At 36.4% G+C, this 26,472-nt stretch overlaps 1 protein-coding gene across 1 annotated transcript; it reads left to right on the top strand.

Annotated features, from left to right (window-relative positions):
* Positions 1-780: 780 nt before the first annotated feature.
* hsd17b12b (hydroxysteroid (17-beta) dehydrogenase 12b) lies at positions 781-26,137 on the top strand. The gene is made up of 11 exons (XM_082161911.1): positions 781-1,092; positions 12,084-12,130; positions 13,144-13,219; positions 19,350-19,457; positions 19,787-19,851; positions 19,977-20,021; positions 20,855-20,889; positions 21,587-21,668; positions 21,929-21,994; positions 24,227-24,376; positions 25,047-26,137. Exons 1-11 carry the CDS (start codon positions 939-941, stop codon positions 25,152-25,154), a joined length of 936 nt encoding a protein of 311 aa, XP_082018037.1. The 5' UTR covers positions 781-938; the 3' UTR covers positions 25,155-26,137.
* Positions 26,138-26,472: the final 335 nt, after the last annotated feature.

The following is a 26,472-nucleotide window of genomic DNA, read 5'->3' on the forward strand; positions in this document are numbered from 1 at the left end:
CAACTTAAAAACCTTTGCATGCATTGATATATTTGTGTCTGTTCATTAAAAGGTTAGTTTAGTGAAATCATTCAATTTGCATTCATAGTGGTGCTAGCCTATTATCACAAATCTTCAATTAATAAATGGGCAATTAAATATGTAAATATTCATATGCATATATAAGTCAACTTATACCTTTAGAAAAGTCTCTTTTACTGGGATTCTGCTATGTCTGTAATTCAAATACATTTCAAAATTCAATTTTAAATAGAGTAGATGATTTAGGATTTTACATTAATTGCACTTAAACAAAATATAGATATTAATAAGAATTATATCAAAAGTAATTTATGCATTTTATAAAAGTTTAGACATGTGGGGCTTCTTACCCCAGTAGTGGGGCAATGGCCTCTCTTGGAATAATTTAACATTTTGTTCAATAACAACTAAATTAGCAAACATTTCTATTTATTTCCTATAATAACACATCATCATCATCCTGCACATGCTAACTTTAAAATATTTCACAGATTAAAAGTAAATGCACATTGTTCTTAAGGGGGCCATCTTACTCAATGTTTCCCTACATATTTAAATGCATTTAATTGTTTCCATGATAACGTATGATTCTGATAAAACAATTGCTATTATTTTAAGTCATCTCAGAGACGGTCCATATTTTTTAAACATAGTTTTATTCAGACCTTGAATCTATCTCGCCGGATAGGCATGGGGTGGTGTACGGTGACGCGTAGATCTTCTATCCAATCAGAAAGCAGTCTGCAGAATAACGTGACAACGCGTAATCAACACGGAAGCGGATGTGCTTGAATAAGTCCTGCACACTACCGAGCCGACAACGTGTAGCATCTCGGCTATTTGTATTTGTGCAGAATCTGTGAACACAGTTGTGATCTTACGTGTGTGAGACACCGAGGCACGTTGATACTGTCATCATGGAGCTGCTGACAGATGCACTGTTTTGGATTGGTGTTGCCACTGTGGCCTGGGTGTCGGTGTGCACTCTGTGCTGTCTGCTTAACGGGATTCGTGTGTGGATTGTGGGGAATGGAAATTTGATTAAAGCATCCAAACTCGGGAAATGGGCAGGTTGGTACACAAACTGCACTGACATTATTCAGGCAAGCCTCTCCAACAGTCAGCCATCAGTTAACGTTACTGTGTGTCATGATGGTAACATGATGGGCATTTGATGATTAATTGTGAAGCAATTTATACAACATTTTTTGTCTATCAAGATTGTCTATCTATTCTTTTTCTTTTACTAACTTTTTCTTCTAACTTTTTTTTTTATTTTCCTTCACTGATCTTATCCACTATACGTATCCACCGTTGACGTTTCCGGGTCTTTGGCCGAGGCTCTCGTTGCCACAGTTAAATAAAATAGTTATTTTTTTATTTATTTTTTTACAATAATTGTATGCACATTTAAAGACAGAGAAACACGAATTTGTTAATAGATGAATACATTTTTGTTTTCTTGTTGGAGCCATTAGTTTGCATTATTTCAACTAATATGAGTGACAGGTTGTCCCGCCCTCACGCCATTAATCACGTCATCAGAGAGCAGAGAAGAGATGTCACTGCAAGAGGCAGGGGAAGTTATTTGGATAAAAAATTGAGGGCACATGAAATTACAAAAATAATGATGTGCACAGTTAAATCAAAACAAAATACTGCAATATTCCATCAAAAACTAAAATGGTATATTTGATTTTATGGGGACTTTAAAGATGCAGAAGCTCATAGAAGCACAAGGTAATAAATTAGTTCATGGCTTTTGGCTCTTAACTGACATGATGCACTCTGTGACAAATGGACGAAGATGATGATGACGAGTGAGATCTGGAGTTAACCAATGGATAATGTCTTTGCCTTTTTAGCACAGGAGGTGGAATGATCCTCACATTGACTGTAGTCTTTTTGCCTTATTGGTAGATCTGACTTTTGACCATGAGCTTATCGTACGTGGAGTTCCAAAAGTCCATCATCCTTAGACCAGTCACCACTATCATGCTTTGCTCTGATTTTGCCCTAAGCTCTGAACGGAAGATGTTGATCCTCCAATGACAAGCACTGAACGTGTCATTGATTAAAAGTCATCTGTGAAAATCCTCTTGTGTATTTGTAAATTATACTTATGTGCACTTTTTGGCTTTTAGACCAATGTAAATAAGTGGATTTCAACGTTTTGGAATTATGACAGCTGCTTGTTTTCAAACTTTTTTTTATTAACAGAAACCGATAATATTGATATTAATTGAATGAACCAATATTCATTAAGTGATTCCAGAAGTTTCGAGATCTGTTTGTTCTTCAATAAAAAACAATACTTATTCATTTTTGGTTATTAATGATTGATAGGGATGCTCCGATATAAAAAAAAAATTGCCGATACCGATAATTCTTTATATTTGAAAGCTGATAAACGATATATTGGCTAATAAATCTAAATAAATTTTTTTTTATTTAACAAACAAAAGATTCACCATTAAAAGCGATGTCCCAAGCACTTCAATGTAAATCAAACATATACAGCAGTAGCCTAGTTTGAACCAGTTTAAGTTTTAAAATGAATTTTACACTCCTTTGGCCAACTTTGTAAAAAAAAAAAAGCCTTACAAATAAACTAAATAATGCATAAATAATGCAAACAAGTCATTGGACAACATAACTTGCATATAAAGAATCAAAATGCATGTACCATGAATAAATGCTATGGAATAGCCTCCGCACGGACAGTAATGAAATTATTTTAATTAAACCTTATTGTTGATGAAAATGACACGAGAAAAATAAAAGAGCTAGTTATTATTAATAATGCATTAATGTTATTAAAAAGAAAACTCTGAAATTAAAATTACTGTTTAAAAATAGGAATATTGCTGTTTTAGCTACGCCGTAAACTGGAGCATTTTGTTGGCTGGTAAATTAAATCAACGAAACACTACATGAGGTTAATCAGATATTATACAACAAAAACATATTACAACTTATATCTGCATAAAATGACGCGAATCCACAAGTGAACTTGAGCTAAGTTGCGTGTTTATCAGAATGTGTAACTCCTGCTGTGGATCCGCTCTTCCCATAACAATGCACTGAAACACGGTGACCCAAAGAATTCACAAAGTTTTATTACAATTGTATTCCCATTATAATGTTACGTAATATGACAGTCCTTATAGTTATTTATGTCACATAAATCACATTATGAAATAAATGTTTTTCTCCAAAACACGTTGGCCACAGTTATTGATACCCCTAGAATTTTTTATGAATAAAATATCTCTGAGTCTGAAGTATATTCCCATTATATTTACCTTTTTTTTTTAGCACACCAGGGTGACTAGGAACATGAAATTGTGTAGCTATGACTTCTTGTTTCACAGGAGTTTAAATATGAGGAAACACAAAGGCCAAAGTCCCTTAATCATCCATCACAATGAGTAAAACCAAAGAATATAGTTCTGATGTGCAGCAAAAGATTGTTGAGCATCACAAAATAGAAAGTGGCTGTAAGAAAATAGCTAAAGAATTGAAAATCCCCATTTTGACCATCAGGGCAATAATTAAGAAGTTATAATCAACTAAAGATGTTACAAATCTGCCAGGAAGAGGACGTGTGTCTATATTGTCTTAATGGACGGTGAGGATGAAAGTTTGAGTGGCCAAAGACTCTTCAATAATCACAGATGGAGAATTGCAGAGATTAGTTGAGTCTTGGGGTCAGAAAGCCTATAAAAAAATAAAATAAATCAAACAACCCCTACATCCCCACAAGTTGTTTGGGAGGGTTTCAAGAAAAATGCTTCTCGCTCCTCCAAAAACAAACTCCAGCATATTCAGTTGTCAGACGCGACTGGAACTTCAAATGGCACAGGGTTCTGTGGTCAGATGAAACTAAAAAAAAGAGCTTTTTGGCAGCAAACACGCTAGATGGGGTGCACACAAGGATAAAAAGTACCCCATGTGTACAATTTAATATACCATTGGATCTTTAATGTTGTGGGCATATTTTTCTGCTGGAGGTCCTGGACTTCTTATTCAGATACATGGCATCGTGGATTCTATCAAATATCAACAGATACAAAATCAAAACCTGACGCCTTCTGCTAGAAATCTTATAATGGGCCGTGGTTGGATCTTCCATCAGGACAATGATCCAAAACAAACATCAAAATCAACACAAAAATGTGTTAGGGAGCACAAAATGAAGCTTCTGCCATGACCCGTCCCAGTTCCCTGACCTGATCAGTGGAGTGAACTGAAGAGAAGAAGCACCAACATGGATCTGGGAATCTGAAGGATCTGGAGAGATTCTGTATGGAGGAATGGTCTCTGATCTCTTGTCAGGTGTTCTCCAAACTCATCAGGCATTATAGGAGAAGACTCTGTTATCTTGGAAAAGGAGATTGCAAAAAGGTATTTAATAAAAGGGTATCAATAATTGTGGCCAACGTGTTTTGGAGAAAAACATTTATTTCATAATGTGATTTTCCCCCCCACTGTCAATTATTTTACTTCAATGAAAGGTTAGATTTTTGTCAATTTTTTTGAATGAAAGATCAAAAGGATGAACGATGCAGATTTATTTTTTACAGCCATTTTTGATCATATTTACCAGGGGTATGATTAATTCTGAGCACGACTGTATATGACAGACTTGCGCTGCACTTGTTGCACTTAAAGGATTAGTTCACTTCAGAATTAAAATTTCCAGATAATTTATTCACCCCCACGTCATCCAAGATGTTAATGTCTTTCTTTCTTCAGTTGAAAAGAAATTAAGGTTTTAGAGGAAAATGTTGCAGGATTTTTCTCCATATAGTGGAATTCAATGGGGTCCAACTGTTTGAAGGTCCAAATTGCAGCTTCAAAGGGCTCTACACGATCCCAGACGAGGAATAAGGGTCTTATCTAGCGAAACGATCGGTCATTTTAAAAAAAAACCTCCAAAAAATATTTATATACTTTTTAACCACATCACACATTACGTAGTCACGTTGAAAGGTCACGCGTGACATAGGCGGAAATACCGACCTAGTGTTTACACAGCGATTGTGCAAAGACTAAGTCAAATGCCATTTACAATTTTTTTTGTAAAACAACGATGTTGGACAATTTTGAAGTTTTTCGCCCTACCCTACCTTTTTGAACCGGAATGCACGCAACCTTTCACCGTGCTTACGTAATGCGTGGCGCATCGCAGTGGTAGTGCAAGATGAGCATTTGTGGTTAAAAAGTAACAAAATTATTAATATATATGTAAGGGATAATGTAGAGCGAGGCGGTTGTTATAGCGAATACAACCCCGACAGGCTGATCAGGACCCCGACGCAAAGCTGAGGGGTCTTGAATCAGCCTGAAGGGGTTGTATTCACTATAACAACCGCCTCGCACTACATTATCCTGCTTATTGCATGGCTACCTACCAAATGAATCAATAATTTGACACAAAATATTTATTTAAAAAGGAGTTTATTGATTTAAAAACGATTGCATTGCTTCCGTTCCGTCTAAATAAATAAATAAATAAATAAATAAAAAGGGTATTATCTTGCCAAACAATCTGTCATTTTCAACAACAATTTTTTTATATATATATATATACATTTTATTGTTGTTGAAAATGACAGATTGTTTGGCAAGATAATACCCTTTTTCCTCGGCTGGGATCGTGTAGAGCCCTTTAAAGCTGCATTGAAACTGCAATTTTGATCTTCAAACTGTTGTACTCATTGAGGTCCACTATATGGAGAAAAATTCGGCCAATCTGCGTACACTAATGTCACTGATAGTTCCTATAGTGCTGGTTTAGACCCTACTCTGAAGCAGGAGCTAAATTAGTTCCTCAAAGAGTTCCTAGAACTAATTCGTTCCTAGTTCCTGCGGTGTGAACGCGCCGACATCCGGGTACTTTCACCAATAAATAAGAACTATGAAAAGGTTCCTCCGGTGCGAAAGCCCCTTATGACTTAGAACTGTAATGCAGATTGTCTGTCATTCTTACTATACTTTGAGTAAAGTTAAAGGATGGAGCAAGATTTGTTTTACCAACGTTTATGTTACATCAGTCACATTAGAGCTTGGCTAACGTATGCACCGTAATTGATACAGTTCCCACATGTTCACTGCAATAAATTAGAAAAATATTCATCGGTTTGTTGATGGAAATACATTTGTTAATGCCGATGGTGAGGAATTACAGTTGCAACATATCATAATGTACCACAAACTGAGTAATGTATCACTGAGGGTTGATTAACTAGTTCTTCCTATGGTAAAATCAACGTCATCATTCGTTACTGTCTTTAGTGTACGGTGTACAATCGCTGAGCTGTAGGAAGCCTCCGAATGGAGCTCAAGTTCAGTTATGGCAATGGCCGTTTTTGTTCCCGACACACGCGCTGTACGCGGTAGACCAATCACAACAGACTGAGCTGTCTGGCTAATCAGAGCAGAGTTTCTCTCGGAAAGGAGGGATTTAGAGAGATTGATTCATACATGGAGTCATCTGAGAATCATTGAAAAAACCTGTTGTAAAATATTATAATAGGGGCACTTTAACATCAGGGACCTGTGATCATTGACTTGAACTTAAGAATTATTAGGTCCCGAGTCCCGACTCCTGTTTGTAAATGTATCATCCGATGACTGGTTTTGTGAACCAAATAGTTCATTGAAAAGATCTAATACCAAATTCATTCGTTCATGAATCCTGCATTGGTACTTTGGTACAAGGAGAGCTAGGGAAGATGTGAGCATTTTAAGCGAATAACAGCTTAAATTTGTTCTGTTCTTTACACCTCACTTTTGAAGCCATACGATATAGCTTTTTCATTTGTGTCATTGTTTTTCATGTCAGATTTTTTCAAAGAACACCTTGATCCATTCAACACACTGATTTAGTGATCCAGCTGCTGCAGTTAATATTTCACTGAAGATGAAGATTATCAGTGAATAACAACTGTTTTTGGCTTGTTCCTAATATAAAGCTGTAGTATGAATTCAGAAGACTTGAAATATAGTGCAGGATTCTTGTGAACTGTAATATCCTCTTTGAGGCTTGAAAGCTCCAGTCCCTATTAGTTATTAATTAGTAGTTGCATGGATTAATTCCGTCAAAAGAATCCCTTGAAGGCATTTAGACAATCTTTTTTTCAAACAGAAAATAAGAAATATACAAATATGCATAGAAAATAAATTTTCTTCATACCAGTTATTGTCCTTTTAATAATTGTATTTAGTTATTTTTTCAGCAATTATTATATGCATGTCTGTGGGTAGTACACTTCTGTGAATGAATGCATTTAAATGACTGAATGAGAGCTGCAGTTGGACATTTGAGTTTTCGTGTGTATTTACATCTCTCGCGAAGAGCACCCTCAGTAACACGTGCCTCGTCTCCTTGTTTTGCATATTATCTCCCTCCGTTTAGCTCTCTTTTATTGTCACTCCCTCCTCTTTCTCATGGAACAATGTACACAGGGCTTCCTGCCTCCTTTTTTCTCTCTCAACTCCTCTGGTGTTTTACACTACTCTATTATTAATTGATAAACACAGACCAATATATGTTTTTACTAACCAGTCAATTGAAAATGATACTTAATATAGACTGACTTTGAACCCTGGAATATTCTTTAATGCCTGAGCATGAACTGAGGAAGTGTGTCTTTACTCAGCTCATCCGTGTCCGCTATAAATGTCTGTGATTTCTTTATTCCAGGGAATTCTAAATGTCAAAATGTCATTAACTGAGAATTTGAATAAAAAATACTTGAACGTGCGACTGCACATATTTATTTCACCACAGCGACGTGACATGATTATGAATATTTGTGCGATATTTCAGCAAGAAGTGTGATCTCGATTGCAATTCCTTTGCCCTCCCCTAATTGAAGGCTCTTCCCCCTCTTTTACACATTGTTCTGAATGCTGCTTCATTAATAGACATTTATGAATTGCTGTTATGCTACTGTACTGCACACTGGATCACAGAAGACATTCACATAGTTCTCCCCCTTTCTGAAAATATCTTGCCTCAGGGAAAAATAAATGCATCTCGGTCTATTTTTAGAGCAGCCGATTTTAAAACCGTCCTTTTGAACAGCGCTGCTGATGTGAAGCAAATAAAGCCGTCGAGAGAGGCACGTGGCACCCCATGCTATTTAAAGAAGCATGTTACTGGGAGTGGGGGCCCAGGAGACACTTTGAATCCTCTACTGCGGCATCCAATGAGGAAGGAGGATCCCGGTCTGCGGACGGAGATGGGTGTGCTATTACATAACACAGCAAACATGGGAACATCCAAGGGCAGTGAGGGATGGCACTTTTGTTTTTCTCAAAGTTTTCCAGGTTTGAGAGCGAGAGAAACTTGCAGGCTTGTTGAAGAACAGTGCCCAGTTGTTACAAGTAAACTAGCTTGAGCTATACTGTTAACGAACACATTCATCTGATGATAAAACGTTTAATCTAAAACCTGCAATGATTGCGACAGTATATATGTGGAATGAAACAAAAACAAATCCATTATTGACGGATGGCAGCTAGCAGTCAGGGTTCTTGTACCCTTTTTTTCCATCCTTGTCAGTTCACTAAACAGCTCTCCGTTGTGTGACATGCAGCTGCAGTAAATGCACGGGTCTCTGACGGCAAGTATACGGCCTGGTCGGCGAGTGCGGTGCATGTGATGCCGGGGGAAGCTGAGGCTCGTTTGTATTCAAGTGCTGCAGCTGTTCCAGACGAGGCTGCAGTGCCTGCCTGGTATTTTTAATCTCCTGTTCTTTTTTTAGCCTTCAGAATATTTAGCGGCAGCAGCATCAGTGTGCGCTGTGAGGGGGCGTCGTCTTCACTCTTATAACATCATTTCTCAGTTGACCAGACTCCAGCATTTAATCTTTTGATATGTAGCTCGAGAAGGTCGACGACAAACACTTTTCTTCTTCTTCTTCATGCTTGTGATAACCTGCCAGTCACGGATGTGACATTTACAAGGGGTGTTTCACTCCCTGTCGCCCCTTTGCATGTTCGCAAAACTGAAATGCTTCTCCAGGTTATTAAACTTTGCAGTTTTAGTGAAGGTTTATTCAGCAGTTTTCTCTGTTGTTTTTCAAATGGCAGACGGGAAGGGGCCGTGTCTGACTAATGTACAGTTTGTGTGATAATTTAATTCACTGGGCTGTTTAACGTCATTGTTTAGATGGGCTACTTTTAAAATAACTTGAATTACACTGACCCATATTCCTCATCGTCAGGTTTGGCATCACTTTCTGAGGATTTTTTTTTGTGACATTTTCCAACAGATGATGCTCATATTCACCATCAATCTGTGAATGTTTTCACTCAGATGCAGGCTTATAGTATTTAATATTGTGCCAGATTTTTAGGAAGTAAACCGGATAGCGCTGCTACCCTTTTACATTTTTTTTCAGCAAAATGGAAATGAAGTGAAAATGTTCATTTCTCAACTATTAAATACACTACCTTTTTTTCAGCAAGGATGCATTAAATTGATCAAAAGTGATAGTAAACACATTTATAATGTTACAAAAGATTTCTGTTTCAAATAAATGCTATGCTTTTGAATTTTCTATTCTTCAAAGAACCATGAAAAAAACATCACGGTTTCCACAATGTTCCACATTTCAACATTGATATTAATAATAAATATTACTTGGAGTAATGTATGCTGAAAATCCATCTTTACCATCACAGGGATAATTTACATGACAAAATATAGTAAAATAGAAAAGTTATTTTAAATAAAAATACAATCTTACAGTATTACTGTTTTTACTGTATTGTTAATCTAAAAATGGTTAATGTGTAATTTAGATCAAGTAATAAAACATTCAGTGTGCGTTTTGTTTATTTATCATGTACTATTTTGTTTGTAATTAAATAGAATGAGAATCGTTTTGGCCATGCAATTGTATAATATAGTCATGATCCATTGCATATTGTGGTATTTTAATGTTTTGATCAATATTGTGATTTTTAAATGAAATTGTATATAATTTAAATCTAAAAATGGGTGAACTATCCCTTTAACTGTAATAAGAAAGACCTTGACTGGTACTTTCCATATCTTATATTAAGCTGTTAGTGTTTATGAACTGTAATGCATCAACTTAATTTTTCTTCAAAGCATCGCCTCCATTTAGACGAAGGGCAAGGTTATTTTATGAAATTCTAAATGTCAAAGCCTTGAAATGCAAGATAATCAAACAACGAATGTAGTTTGTACTCAAATCAAGATATTTTTTACAACTTGTCTGCAGACTTGATGTGAACAGATGCGTCTTCTTTAAATTGGATGTCTAGTTAAACTAAAGTACAGATGTGATGTGATACAGCAGCGCTAAACACGTGAGAGCAGAGTTTTTCTGAATAAGACTCCCATTCATTCACATTTCCAGAATGTGTTGTAGGACATTGCTCAGGGTGTGTTATATACAGCAGCATTCATACAAAATTTCACTCTCTCTGCATGTCCTCACCTAGCAGTACACCCTCGGAGCGTTTCGTCCCAACCAGTGTTTTTTTCCCTCCGCTCATGTGTAGTAATGTATTGTAAATGTGCTTAAAAATAACTGGGAAAATGGTTCCCTTGCCTCTAACTGTGTGCCGCCCCCTCCCAACTGTACTCTCCGTTAGCTGCTTGCCTTTCACTCTTCCCTTTCTATTTTTAACTGCCCCCAGGATCAGTCCTCATTCGCTCCTCCCTTGCGCTGTCTTATTGTTCGTCATCCACCCCTCCCTTTCCACACTCTCTCTTGTGTTACTCCAGCCGGTGTATGCGGGCTGCCCATGTAAATCTTTAATCAGGACTGGCATCTCTGACACCAAAGATGCCAGGCTAAAGGGTTGGGGATGTTTGTCCCGTGTCCTTGATGCCCAGTGAAGAGGGAACCATGCACGGATTCATGCTTTTCTGATCTTTATATAAATGTGAGGACGTTTCCCTCTTTGCTTGCCCTCAAGCTATTTTTACTGAGGTGAACCACATATGTGGGGTGACAGGGCCTGTTGTCTAGGTGAAGCCAGGGGAACTATATCTTAAAAATAAAGGTTCTTTATTGGCATTTATACTCTTGAAAATTAAAGTTTCCAAAAGGGGTTTTCACAGTGATGCCATAGAAGAACCATTTTTTGGTTCCCCCAAAGAACCTTCTAGTAAACCGTTCCTAAAAGAACAATTTATTTTCTTATGTTGAAGAACATTTTAATATTCTAAAGAACCATTTTCCACTGTAAAGAACCTTTTGTCCAATGGAAAGGTTATGGATGTTAAAGGTTCTTCATGGAACCATTGATGCCAATACTACCTTTACTACTATCTTTTATTTTTCACAAGTGTGAATGTTTCCATGAAGAACCTTTAACAATTAATTTCCCGAAAGGTTCTTTAGACTGGAAAAAAGTTCTTTACATTCTTAAAAATAAAGGTTTTGTGGCGGGGTTTCACAGTGATGCCACAAAAGAACCATTTTGGGTTGGTTAAAAAACCTTCCAGTCAACAGTTCTCAAAATATCCTTTTTTTCCTAGTTGAAAAACATAATAATCTGAAGAACCTTTTTTGCAGTTGTAACCATAGATACCTATAAAAAAATAAAAAATAAACTTTAAGAGTCTAGATTATAAAACGTTCTTCATACACAAAGTTTTTACTGAAACGTTTGGGGAACCCATAATGATGGCATCATTGCAAAAACCTTTTGGATAATTTATTTTTAAGAGTGTAATAGAGAACGGTACAGGAACATGTCGTCTGTTTTGCTGTCGTTTCCATGGTCTCATCCGCTCATACAGCAGACATCCATGTTTAATATGCATGAGAGTCCCTGGATACTTTTATTTTTAATTCCAAAATAATACAGTTAGTTTTTATTTAATGAAATTTATGACATCATCTTTATTTTCTCACAAAAGTAATAGCTTGTGTTTTAAGCACTGTTTATCAATATGTATAGTTACACTTGCTGTCAAAGTGTCTTTAGATATAAGTCGAGATGATGTGTGTTTAGTGTGATAATTTACATTCTCTCTTCCTCTGACTCTGTCTTTTTCCCTATAGTTGTGACTGGGGCCACAGATGGAATCGGAAAAGCCTATGCGGAGGAGGTAAGATTCCTCATGTTTTATTTGCCCCCCTCACGGAAATCACAATGAGTCATCAAACTAGAGGTCTCAGTCAGAGTTCAGGGAGAACTCCGCTCTCAAAGGTTTGCCTCGTACAGTCGACAACCCGGCAATCATTTATTACCCCACTGCTTCTCATTTCTACTGTTTGATGGCCTTTATGAAATTGCGATTTTTATTATATGCTATTTTTAAGCGATTGTAACAGATTCTGATAACGAGATCTGATTCTGTAATAATACACTTAAGGTACCGATACACTCACAGCGAAGTTCTTTTTCTTTCATTTGGGTGTAAAACACAGTTTGAAATAATTTGTTACATTTTTATATAGCGCTTTTTCTGAGACCTCAAAGCGCTTTACATAGAAGGGGGGGAATCTCCTCAACCACCACCAATACCTTTACGATACCGATACCGATACCAATACGATGAAATACCTTCGCATCGATATACTGTAAGCGAACATCCCAACATTGCCCACACTGCTGAGAGCTGCGTTTAGATGAATATTTAAATATGTGCTGCATGTTTTCCTCTCAATAATAAAATAAACACACAACAAAAATGACAGCGGTGAGAAAACAGCAGTTAAGAAAGCATCTGATCATAGTGATGTGGATATGTTTATATAGCACTTCATACAATAGATTGCTTAAAATCAAGCAGCTTTACAATATTAAACATGGAAAAAAAATTGAATCAAGTAGATATATCAAGAAGAATATTTAATTCTTTCAAGTAGAATTACTACTTCAATTTCTACTATAAAGCAACTCGTCAGTGTTTGTTTTTACTCAATTCTGACCTTGACTTTTTTTTACATTTCACTCGAAGTATATTGAGACCTTTAGAGTCGGATCCTTTGTAGAGTAATGCAGAGAGAAATATATATTGATTGTGAATGCTCGCGTAATTTATGATCTGATCATGTGTGATTTCAGTTGTTATAATATTGTATAGTTATAATGTGAAATGTTTCTGATTCTGTGCAGCTTGCTCGACAAGGTTTTGCTATCGTTCTCATCAGCCGTACTCAAGAGAAGCTGGATGAAGTGTCCAAAGCTATTGGTAGGTGTCTGCTTCGACCTGTGGGAAAACACTCTATAGACCTCATTTATGAAACACAAGCAGAATGAAATATTTTATTTTTTGCTTAAACCATTCATACATTTTCAGGAGTGTTTGTATTTGCAAATTGTTAGTTGGTCCGGAAAACAAATACACCTGCTTCCAAACTCGAGTTAATGGTGTGTAAAACATCAGAACGTTTTGTGTTCTTTTAGGTAAACTGGTGACACTGCATTTTGACGACACAGTTTACTATGATAACATATAATAATAATAATAATAATAATAATAATAATAATAATAATAATAATAATAATAATAACAAAATCATTTAGTTAAATGTGAAAATTAATTTAACTGATAAACAAAAATGATTGAAAACATCCACCTAATCTATTTAAATTTTTTATTATAGAGTGCATGTGTAGAATTTGTCAGCAAGATTAGCAATTTAATTAATAAAGTTTTATTTAGGCACATGGCCAATAAGTCTGCCAAACCTGATAAGGGAGTCCAGAAGATCCCACAGCATTCCTGTACACATAATTCATGGGTGGAGTTTATTCTAATTATGAATGAGCGTGCATATTATGTGCCCTATTTATGAATGATTGGAATTCGTTGACATTTACAAAGGGCCAAAAATGAACACTCGACAAGTGCCAAATGCTAGGAAAAATCGCCGCTGGCGAGTATATGAAACGGTGTAACAGTTGGCCAGTAATATTTTTTATGAATTCTTACAATGCAGAGATTGTGAGAACATGAACGTGAACTAATGTGAACGACGCTCCGGGCAGTTGACTGGGCATTTTCTTTTTAAGTCACCGGCCATTGGCAGGTGTGGCAAAACGTTAGTTTTAGGCCCTGTATGCACACGTTTAACTTCCAAATCTGAGGTTTATGAAGCATTTGTGAATTTGAAGGAGAGATTTTTGAATGGAGTCCATTTTTACGTGCAGATTTAGGCTACGTTCACACTGCAGGCTGAAACGACCCAATTCCGATTTTTTTGCCCCTATGCGACCTGTATCTGATCTTTTCATGACAGTCTGAACGACACAGATCCGATCTTTTCAAATGCGACCCAGGCCACTTGGGTATGTGGTCCCAAATCCGATACATATCCGATCTTTTGAAATGCGACTTCAGTCTGAACGGCCAGGTCGCATGTATCCGACCCGCACGTCATTGATCCGCGAAAAACGTCATAATTCTGCGTTGAAGTAGTCGTCGGTTTGAAAACGGACTGCATATTCGTCGAGCTGAGGTAAATCTGCCGAACGGGTCGACCTCGACGAGCCCGTTAATTAAAAAAAAAAAAAAAAAATCCCACGGCCATTAAGTTATATATACGTTATGTTAACTTATTTGTGCTGAATCTGATATTAGCGGCTGCTGTCTGGCTCTTGTGTAACGGTCGCTGCGCGCGCTCGTGTGTGTGTGTTTGTGTGTGAGAGAATCACAATTAAAGTTTAGCTAACGTTACTTCCGCAAACAACAAGTGACGTCGTTGACCGTTGAGTACTCTTCTGCGCATGCGGGTCACTTCTGGGTCATTTCACGTTCACACAGGAGATCACAAAAGGTCACATTTATTTGGAAATGTGAACGGCCTTGCAAAAAAATCCAATTTTTTCAAAAAATCTGAATTGAGCATTAAGCCCTGCAGTGTGAACGTAGCCTAAGTGATATATGAAAGGAAATTTCATGAATGAGGCCCAGTGTGTCTAAGTTTTTTTCAATTTTTTTGTAGCTAATATCTAGAGAGCAATTTGACCAATGGTTGAGATGAATGCATAGGTGCACATGCTGCAATTTAATTTTAGCAAATGAGCTGCATGATAATGGGTGAAATTACACCAAAACTTAGTTTACGCAATATTGATTCAAATCAAAATTCACCAAAAATTGTGTAATTCTTAAAATGGCCAAATATTGTTTGATTAATCGGTCTTCCACCACTTCCGTTTAACTATTAATTTAAAATACTTGATTTTCTTGTTTTATGTACATTGTGTTGCTGTGAAAAGAAATTTAATTTGGTCCCACTTTTTATTAAGGGTCTTTAACTACTATGTACTGTACTTTTAAATGAATCATTTGATACAATGCACTTATTGTGTACATGCATGTTTTTACATTGTATTTATATTAAAAAAATACCTGTATGTAGTTACAGCTGTATTTCTGTAATTACATCTGCCTACACTGTTGACCCTCACTGTACACTGTAACCCACCTTTAAGCCTAACCATACCAAACCTGTCCCTAACTTTACCCATATCCCACCTCAATAGCAGCAAAAGGGTTTTGCAATACAGCATGAGCACAATAAGTACATTGTATATGAGATTTATTTTTCTGATCCAAGTACATAGTAGTGGAAGACACCTAATATAAAATGTGACCTTTATATTTAAAAAATAAATAAATAAATTTTATATGTATAGTCTACTGTTGATTGTGTTGATTGCACTCTTTATATCACTGGCACCGCAAGAACAAAGCAAAGGCAGGGTCTCAACATTGCATGAATAGAGCGGCAGTGGCTGAATCGCAGATGCACCCCCATTCATTTCTTCTTGTCCTTTGGTTGGCTGACTCCGGATCTAAGGAGGATGGCATGATTTAGAGCATGCACGCACGTGTGTGCATCCATGTGCTGGCAAATGTGCGTTTGCGTTTGCTCGTGTGCAGAGGACCTGTGGGGTACCTATTTGTGTGTGTATGGAGTGCTGCTCCTGTTTGTGAGGCAGCGAGTGTCTCCCTCTGCTAAATGAATGTGGATGTTAATGAGCTGAGTTATTTTTAGCTCTGTGTTGAAAGGCAGGCACTCTGCCAATTGAGCTGCCTGGCTTCTGCAGCAGAGCGCGACTTCACAGATGGAGGTGGATCCTGGAGATGTCATGGCGGGGATGAGAGGGAGAGAGAGAGAGAGAGCATCGAATGGAGGAAATCAGCCCAGTGACCTCCACTGAACACTGGCAAATATAGTCAGGCACACCTTTCATCAGACAAAAGTGACAATTGACAAAAGCGTTGGACATGATGATGACTCTTGCCTTATATGTGTGGTGTAGTCCTCCAAATGGACAGGACTTCTGTATGGCGTATACTGCTGATTGACCAATGTTTATATTAACATTTATTATATTCAAACATTTGTTTTATTCAGTATTTATTATAGCTGCACGATTAATCGCAATTGCTGCGATTTGATTAAATAAATGTATGAATTGAGGCACTGTGCTCGTTTACACACGAGCAGCTCAAAATTCCTTGTTTTCAATGTTTCATAAGCTTTGGTCTTATAAAGTTAATTTGGGAACTTGACAAGCACCAACTATCTTCCCAATCTTGTAATGAGAAGTGCTTAAAAACCAGCTGTTGCCAACTAAAGAGAAGCTTTATAGTCTTCCTGTGGTTTTCCGCCAAAATAAAAGCTTTTAAACATGAATAAAGACACACATATTAATATTGTAATTTTACAGTTGCTCTGTAAAATAAAATGATCATTATTATATTTTTCTTAAATAATTGTTTCTATTTTATAGTGAAATATTACAATAGATATATTTCAATACAATACGTATTATATAAATGCAAATTATCAAGCCCTAGAAACAAGCACAGCAAACCTGAAGCTTTAAAAAAAGCATTTTTGATTTGCAAACACAATTTTTACCAGATTTTTACAAATCGTGTTAGTCAACCTAGTGGCCATCAACTAATTATAATGATGTCACAATGATGACAACAGTGGCCAAAATATCAGTGTACTTGTAGTTTATACTGATGATTGTGCTTTAAGAAGGGGTGTGACGATAGCCTGGCTCCGCCCTCCTACATACTTTCGCTTCATTTTCATTTCATTTTCATTCGTCTGGGTTTGCGGTATATTATTGGGTTTTCTCCGGGCAATTTTTTGGTGGTCCAATCAACGAACAGAGGGAGTGGCTGAGAGAGATGACTTTGAGTTGTAGATATGCGTCACAACCAAACGTTAGCGATTGGTTATGGCAGATCCAGAGTGGCTCTGGGCAGATCCAATAGTTTTAAGAGATTAAGGAATTTAAAACTTGTCAATGGAGAGTGGCCAGACTCTCTGTACAAATGAAATGTACGAGAGTCTGGTAGGACCAGGCTAGTGTGATGATACCCTCATGTCACGATTCGATACATATCATGATACTGAACTCATGATACGATATTATTGCGATACTCCAAGACATATGGTAAAAGGTTAACAAAAAATGTACTATTGATTAAAATGCTACATTTGGCATTACATTGTGGGTGTAAATGAATAGACTTGGACTTGGTGCTGGTAACCCAATGCATGGGACAATAGTGAGACCAGAATAAAAATATTCATGATTCTGAAGCTGAAAACAGAATTATTTTAGACGAATATACTTGCACTCTTTCACTGACTATATTTAAAACAATGTAGGCCACTTTTTACTGGTAACATGACATTTGGGATTATCAGGACCCACAAATATTCCCCAATTGCATTATTATACATTATATGCAACATTATACACCGTAGTTTAATGCAGTACTGACACTAAAACTCTGTAAACTAGATTTTTTTTTTAACACAGTAATGTTCCTTTTGGGTAAAATATACACAATACATATTGTTGCATTTTTGTATTGCGATATATTGTGACACGATTTATTGTTACACCCCTAGTTTTAAGTACTCTTTACAAAATGACAAAGTGAACTGAAATGGTCAGTAGGCTTTTAAGATTCCTCTAGTGGTTTTTCCTCAAATGTACCCTATTGATTTTACTTTCAGAGCTGTTCATTGAATCTGTGGTCTGTTGCAATACAAATTTGATACTAACACTAAATACATCATTACAGCTTATGACCTGAGTATTTATTACTTTAATACCAGTACAACAAATTCTCCTATTCTCCTGTTGAGTGTAGTTTGATTAAAGGAACACTCCACCGTTTTTTGAAATAGGGCTTATTCACCTTCTTTCCTACATTTAGATACGTGGGCAAATGCATTTTTGTCTCAGTGCATGCATTGTTTTAGTTTGACAGGGTCGGCGCTAGCTTAGCTTAGCATAATGAATGGAATCCTTTGTTGCCATAGCTAGCGTGTCCTGAGTAAAAGTGATATAATTTTTTTTTAAAAACCCACCTAATTACTTCTTGTGGCCTGCGTATTCACAAGAAGTACAAATAGCGATGCAGATTAACACTAGGTGATTTCCTATGCAGATATTGACTTGGGACTATATTAGGGGGAAGCACAGGTGAAGCACTGCTACTTGGGCGCAGAGATATCACGCCCAAGTAGCAGTGCTTCGCCTGTGCTTCCCCCTAATATAGTCCTTAATATATAAGTCAATATCTGCCTAGGAAATCGCCTAGTGTTAATCTGCATCACTATTTGTACTTGTTGTGAATACGCAGGCCACAAGAAGTAATTAGGTGGTTTTTTTTTATTTTTTATATCACTTTTACTCAGGACATGCTAGCTGGCAACAAAGGATTCCATTCATTGTGCTAAGCTAAGCTAGCGCCGACCCTGTCAAACTAAAACAATGCATGCACTGAGACAAAAATGCATTTGCCCACCTATCTAAATGTAGGAAAGAAAGTGAATAAGCCCTATTTCAAAAAACGGTGGAGTGTTCCTTTAAGATTTGGTGTAAGGATTTTGTTCTTTTTTTGGCTGCATTTTCCTGGTGTGACTTTCTGAGTGCTGCCATCTATGCACGTCACGTTTCTTTCAATGAACCAGTGCAGTGTCTACTAGAGCGAGCATGTGAATGGAGTTCTTTTAGTGCTTTCTTTCCATTCTTCTCTCTCTCTTTCTGTTTCTTTCTCCCCTCGACCCTCCATACTCAGACATACTTAGTGAATAAAGTACTTTTACAACAGAACATCTCATGTGAAGAGAAACTGCAATTTTAGTTTGTTAGGTGATGTGCTTTGTTGCAATTATGTTACCAAAAGTTTTAGTTGATTTATTGGCACTTTTACACTTTCTTCGAATCAAACCAGTGCAAGGCAAATTAACATCATGTTGTTAACATTCTGTGACATTCCATAAAACACATTCCATACATTCCTAATGTTCCTTTTCCTTTTCTTCCAGAGAGCAAATATAATGTAGAGACCAAAACCATTTCTGCTGACTTTGGATCTGTGGACATCTACACTAAAATTGAGTCTGGACTGGCTGGACTGGAAATAGGAGTTTTAGGTATATTACATCTCAGTTTTTTAGGTGTTAGTGGGATACTATTTGGTTAGGGTGTCTTCTTTCTTTACTTTCTGGAACAATATGTTCTGGGCTCAAACAGCAAAACTTTATTTCTCTCTCTTTTTTTTTAATGATCAATTGTCTGTTTAGTGACACTTTAGTATTTGCTGCCAGCTATGGGAAAGTGGAGGGAACTATATCTTTCCACATCTCTTTCTTAACCTGTTTTTTTTTATATCGCTCAGGTGCATAGAAAGTGCTTTTATTATGTTTTTTATTTATTTATTATAATCTCCCCTGAAATTATTTTACATCTCTTCCACCTACAGTTAACAATGTTGGAGTGTCTTATTCCTACCCAGAGTTCTTCCTCAACATTCCTAATGTCGACAGCGTGAGTTTATGTAGCCATTTGTAAAACGCATTGTGCAAAACTTTCATTTTATAAAAAAGAAGTGTGATTGTCTGTTGTTTTAAATTTAGTTTTGGTTGGTAACGTATTGACAGTTGTAATTGCAGTTCATCAACAATATGATCAACATCAACATTACGTCAGTTTGTCAGGTAAGACGCATTTTCTCTTCACTTAAGTCTTAGAAACGGCCTTTACATGCCCGCTGGTAACAAAGTGTATGTGTGAAGGACAGAAACAGTCAAAACGTAGTTTTTATCATTTATAAGGTTAATCATAATTTCGTTTTGGGTCATTTGTTTTGTTGTTGCTCTGCTTTTAAGACTCCTTGCCTACATTTGACTAACGGTATCTGTCCCAATTCCTCTGTATTGTGTCTGGGTGGGCCAAGTTTCTCAACACTAACTGCTGTTGGTGTGTTATTGTGGGCTGTCATGTGTAAAAGTGTTCATAGTTTTGGTATTAGATATTTATAGAACTCCTTTTAGGGCTGGAGAGAACATTTTGCATCCTGAATGTTGCAGTGTTTTCATACTACAAGAAACTATTTTATCTCAACGTATCCAGGAAAATTTGCTTCCTCATGATGTGACTGATTTGACTAATTTATACAATAGAATTACAGCACTATATATAAACTAATAATATTTATAGCCCTATATATAAACAGTTTTTGTTTGTGCATAATAAGTTGTGTGTAGCCAGCTGCCACTGCAGTTCTGTAATATAAAGCCTGAATTTTGAGTCTATGCTGCCTCCCTCAGGATCCAAGATGTATTACTCTCTATGATGAAAATACATGTGCAATTTATAGGACAGAATTTTTCAAGGATTGTCATGTGCATTGTTTTGCATGTATGAAATATTACTGAAAAGATCATTGGAAGTTATTAGAGTTTATAATCATGTTCTTTAATTCACCGTGCAATAGACTTTTAAAACATTGTAGATCTGATTCACATGTTTTGTCCCTGTACTATAATAGATGACGCGATTGGTTCTGCCCAGGATGGTTGACAGGTACGTTCAGAAATCACTAAAATGCATTTTTGTTGACATTTTAAAGTAGTGTTTGTTTGGTTATTCAAAGCAGATGGAATGATTTTCATGCGTGTAGCGATATGACTAGTATTTCCCACAGACGTGTGTCATGCAAATATTTATTTTTATACTGTTTGGTCATCTCATGCTTACGTGTTGGTTTTGGCCTTTTAGTTCTTGCACACTTCAGTGTAATAATCATGATCAATTTTTTTTACTTTTACATTTTCTCATTGGCTATTATAAATGCATCTTGATAGAAACTGTTTATTATTTCTTGTGGCAGAGGCTGACTGTGTCGAACCAAAATGAAACAAATAATGGAAGATTGTTAAGTTTGTTCCAACCAATGTACGAAGTTAAAGTCTTAAGATGAATTTTCCTTAGTTTTGAGAATAAAAGCCATACCGAAAGTATCTGTATAGCTCCTCCCATCTAGAGCCCTAGAGTCTGGTGTGCACTAGTACATAATGCAACAGTATGTACACTGGCACAGGGACCGGTTGCCATAGCAACAGGGATGCAAGAATCCATTAGAAGGGATAATTCTGTGCTGTCAAAATAGTCGAGTGAAAATGGAACAAATATAAGCACTGTTGTCTGTATTAAACATGCTTATGTGCTGTTCTACAACAGTTTGAACATTAATGTGTGAAAAACCCCTGACTCTTTCTAGGTCTAAAGGAGTGATCTTGAATGTTGCCTCAGCGAGTGGCATGTACCCAGTTCCTCTCCTCACCCTCTATTCTTCTTCGAAGGCAAGTCATTTTTCTCTTTTTCTCTCTACAATGGATCAGGCCTCGGAAATCTTTCTGAGAAAAGTCTGTCTTGTTGCTAATGTTCTCAGAGGAAGTTTCCTGAAATCTCATTGTGTTTAGCAGCACTATTTTGAGCATATTAATTGTTGATTTTAGAATACTAGAGCAACTTGATTCTTTGGGTTATGTGAAGGTTAATGAGTTCATTACATTCACGATGATGAAGGACATGCATTAGATGATTATTCTCTCTCCTCCAGGCCTTTGTGGACTTCTTCTCCCGTGGACTTGATGCTGAATACAAAAGCAAAGGGATTATTGTACAGGTGAGTGAACATTTTATGACAGAGTAGTTTTAAACCACTTAACTGTCACAAGAAAATACACTATCCAAACTTAAATGGTTGTAATTTAAGAATGCTTTTGAATCTAGACCTAATGTTGATCTTGTTTTGAAGACACTTGGCAGATTATTGTTGATGTGAAATAAATTCACAAAAAAAGTTATAGAAGTTTAAGTTTATGAAAATGTTTTACTCCAAGATAGCAAGCTAATCTAAGTAAAAAATCGGAATAAGCTGTGTTCCAAATTTGAGCTTGACATCTCAAAACATGAGCTTTCAGTAATATTTTATTTGGGCGCAGTACCAAACTTTTTCACTAGATGACAACTAAGCTCCATTACTTACGGTTTGAGTGATATACTGAACCATATATTTCCATAATTTTCATACAATTTATGAAATAGACATCCTATTCAGAAGTAATATGGGCAGTTTGGCAGTGTTGGATTTGAATTCGACCTCGAATAAACACATAAAAAGATCATGAATATGAGTTATAGCTCGCCGCTGCATCACAAATAGTTAAAGGGGAGGTATAATGCCCTTTTCACAAGATGTAAAATAAGTCTCTGATTTCCCCAGAGTGTGTGTGTGAAGTTTTAGTTCAAAATACCCCACAGATATTTTTATATAGCATGTTAAAATTGTCACTTTTTGAGGGTGAGCAAAAACGCACCGTTTTGTGTCTGTTCCTTTAAATGCAAATGAGCTGCTGCTCCCGCTGCAGGGGGCGGAGCTTCAACAGCTTTCACTCACACACACATGCACTGAACATTTCAAAAACTTTTAGCCTTTTATGTTCAAACCGGATTCAGACAATTCTTGAGAGACTCAAGAAGAAGTGACAACATGTAGAAGCAACAGGACATTTCTGAATGGTTAGTTGATGAATTTATGTAGCTTATGTGTAGTTATCTTCTAGTCATTGATTAGCATATTCTGTCTGATAATCTATAAATCGTGTTCAGGGGGCGGGTTTATGTAAATTTTAGGGTTGGTGATGTCACTAACCCGGGAGGAATGTGGTGTAGTCTCTACCAGCCGTTTGTTGTAGTCCTTAAAAAGTGATTTCTGTGAAAGCAAATATCTCCCTTTGCTTTAAACTTTGAGTATTGTAACTTTGCAGATGTTGTTTATGATCAAACAGCAACATTACACACTAACTAAAGTTAGAAAAGTGAAATCATAATCAACCGCCCCTTTAATCTATTATTTTTTCTTTATATTTCAAATGTTTTCAGACCATTTTTATTTGATTTAATGGATGTTATCTTTTGAACTCATAAAGACAATCTGAGGTTTCTCAACGATTTTTCATGTTCATCGCCATTTCAAAATAAAGGTCGGAACACGCCTTATAAGTATGTAAATATTCTTGTTTCAAATGAATAAATTACTATTCTTGTGTAATTTACTTTGAAAATCAGTTACCAAATATGAAAACTAGAATTCTTTAAGCTTTGTAAACTTTCAAATGATATATAGTTTGTCAATATTACTTTTGGTTTTAACTAAGATATTATTGTTTTAAATAATGTTTTAAGAGCTATTTTCAGAGTTCAGACCTCACTATAGTATATTGTTATTGGCTGAAAAGAAGTACATTAAGTGGTACACTATGTAACTACTTTGATGCATGTATGGTGTGGGAGTGGCAAAGGTTATTTAAGAAAGGTTGAAATGGAGCAGCTAAATTTTGAACCTCCGGGAAATCACCCGTCTTAAAAAAAAAAGCAGAATAGAGGAGAGTTTGCTGGCAAAAAGAGAACGTGACAGAGCTCGTAATAAAACGAGAATCAACAGTGACTAGAATTTGAAATGTTGTAAAAGCGACGTGGAGATGGCGTTTTATTACTCAACAGGTGAGTAAGGTATTTTATTAAACAGATAAATTACCATATGTAGCTCTCTAACAGAGTTCATTGTAAAGCATTATCTGTTGTAAAGGGTCATAAGCATCCGCACAGTCACGCAGAGCCGAAACAGTGTTCTTCCGCAAAATACATGGAGTTTTGCTACTTTAACGCTAGTGGGCTAAACGTTACATAGTGTACCTTTTTAAAAATGCAACTGATGATTTTAAGTGAAATTCCATTTGAGATATACTGTATAGTGATTGAGTTTTTCTACTGTGATGTGATGTGTTCTGGTCACCCACACTTAGACTAGTTCAACTACTTACAGTGATGAAGTGTCTTGTGTATCTTCTTGAAGAGCGTGCTGCCGTTTTTTGTGACAACCAAGCTGAGCAAAATCAAGAGGGCGTCTCTCGACATCCCCACTCCGGAACGCTACGTAAAAGCCCAGCTGAGTACCGTAGGATTGCAAACTCAGTCTAACGGTTACCTCCCTCATGCCGTCATGGTGAGACCCTCTTAAAATGCCTTCACCATCTTTAATTCAGTGTTCAGGTCTACAGTGAATTCAAGGGGTCAGTAAGATTTTTTTTTTGTGTGGATGTTTTTGAAAGAAGTCTCTTATGCTCTGCCAGGCTGCACTTATTTGGTCAAAAATACAGTACAACAGTAATATTGTGAAATATTATTACAATTCAAAGTAACATATCTTTTTAAATGTATTTTAAAATGTATTCCTGTGATGCAAAGATGAATTTTCAGCTCCATTTCTCCAGTCTTCAGTGTCTCATGATCTTTCAGAAATCATTCTAATATGCTGATTTCTGATTATTATCAATGTTGAAAACAGTTGAGCTGCTTAATATTTTTATTTTTTAACAGGATTTTTAACAGTATTTGTTTGAAATAGAAATCTTTTGTGACATTGTAAATGTCTTTACTGTCACTTTTGATCAATTTAATGCATCCTTGCTGAATAAAAATATAATTTCTTTAAAAAAAAATCCTACTGACCCCAAACTTTTGAACAGTAGTGTAAATCCTACAAACTATGCTTAAAAGGACAACTTAGAATGATGGAAGCTTGTATATGGTATACACTATAGTACTAAAGCCGAATGTTTTCGTCTTCTGGATTCTTACAGTCTAATAAGTCTGTTATTATGTCATTGCTGCAGGGTTGGGTGACCACTGCTCTGCTTCCTGCAAAGCTGCTCAACAAATATGTTATGAGCATGGGGTTGTCCCAGCGTGCACGCTATCTGAAGAAACAGAAGCAAGGTTAGAGACACAAAAAAGGACAGACAGAGGGATGAAGGAATGGTGTGATGAAATGAGGGACCAGCAACAAAAAATCCTTAATCTCTCTTCCCTTTTGCTGTCAGGGGCCAAGAGCAGTCACACCAAACTGCTCCTGATAAGTCTGTTTGAGATGGTACGGATCAAGCAATGTATTTTCCAGACATTAAGAGTGCTTTGTTGAGTAGTTGCTAACCAAAAATGATTTGCTTGAACAGCCTTTGCTGATTAGTTCGTTTGGACAACCGCAGAATAGTCTGTCTCTTTGTCCTAACAGTCACAAACAACATCGATCAGTACAGTTTGTTTGGTTGAGTTAATTAGTTGTTCTCTGGTAATAGTCATCTGATGAACATAAATTATATATAAAAAAAAATTTTCTTAACATGAATGAAATGTCTATTTGCGCAGCACTTAGCAACAACCCCCATTACCATAATCAAAAGATACATGACTTAAATTAGGCAGGTTGCCTACAAACAATTAGAAAATTGCATCTGGAACATGCATTTATTCGTGGTCCATATTTGCTTTTTTTCTTCTTCTTCGTCTGACTCAGCAGTTGTTTACAAACGAAATGCACTACATTTAACTAATTGTGCCCGTCACAGATGGCACTATGCATTCTATCATCAGAGCATTTTTGAAAGGAGTTTGTTGTGGAAAGTTTGTGTATTGTTCACTTTGTAATGCTTGTGCTGCGGTTTTGAGGAAGCAAATTTAAAATCTGGCAACAGTTTATTTGAAAGCTGAGGCTGTGGTTCCGTTATTATGTGGTCAATGATAAATGCAGTATTTTCTCTAAAACAGCACTTAGAATTCCTAAATGATTGGCACTTTCAGGTTTCATTTTGAATTACTTTTACAAAAAAAGTCTGAAGCCTGCTGCAGCGGACTAAACGCAATCCAAAAGCCTGCTTGTGAATTAATTTAGCATTTCAAATGATAATAATAAAATAAATCTTTCTAATACCGTTTCTCTCATATTTTTGATGGATTTTTCATACACAAAAAGGGAACGTTACTTGACCTTAATACTAAATGTCAGATAAGTGTGTTTGAGGTAAGATGGAAGGTCTGTAGAAGGGGAATTCAATTAAAGTTCCAAGAGGTCCGATCTCTATATTTCCTTCCCAGCAGAGGTCTGGACAATACTTTTTTGGAACAGTTATACATTTCGATCGAGGCAGCCGTAGTACTTTGTAAAAGATGAAAACCTAAACACTCAAAATAGTCATCAAAGATTAGAATCTTGGGCCCAGAGAGCCAAAGCAGTGATGTCTAAGAATTTTTGACAAAACTTCC

The sequence above is a fragment of the Leuciscus leuciscus genome, assembly GCF_965113295.1.
Source record: "Leuciscus leuciscus genome assembly, chromosome: 2".
Taxonomy (NCBI): domain Eukaryota; kingdom Metazoa; phylum Chordata; class Actinopteri; order Cypriniformes; family Leuciscidae; genus Leuciscus; species Leuciscus leuciscus.

What these genes read in the sequence shown, in the direction of transcription:
- hsd17b12b (XM_082161911.1), top strand. Translation starts at nt 939, where the DNA reads ATGGAGCTGCTGACAGATGCACTGTTTTGGATTGGTGTTGCCACTGTG. An exon ending in CAAACTCGGGAAATGGGCAG is followed by an intron (nt 1,093 to 12,083) that starts GTTGGTACACAA and finishes TTTTCCCTATAG; the next exon opens with TTGTGACTGGGGCCACAGAT. An exon ending in GCAAAGGGATTATTGTACAG is followed by an intron (nt 21,995 to 24,226) that starts GTGAGTGAACAT and finishes ATCTTCTTGAAG; the next exon opens with AGCGTGCTGCCGTTTTTTGT.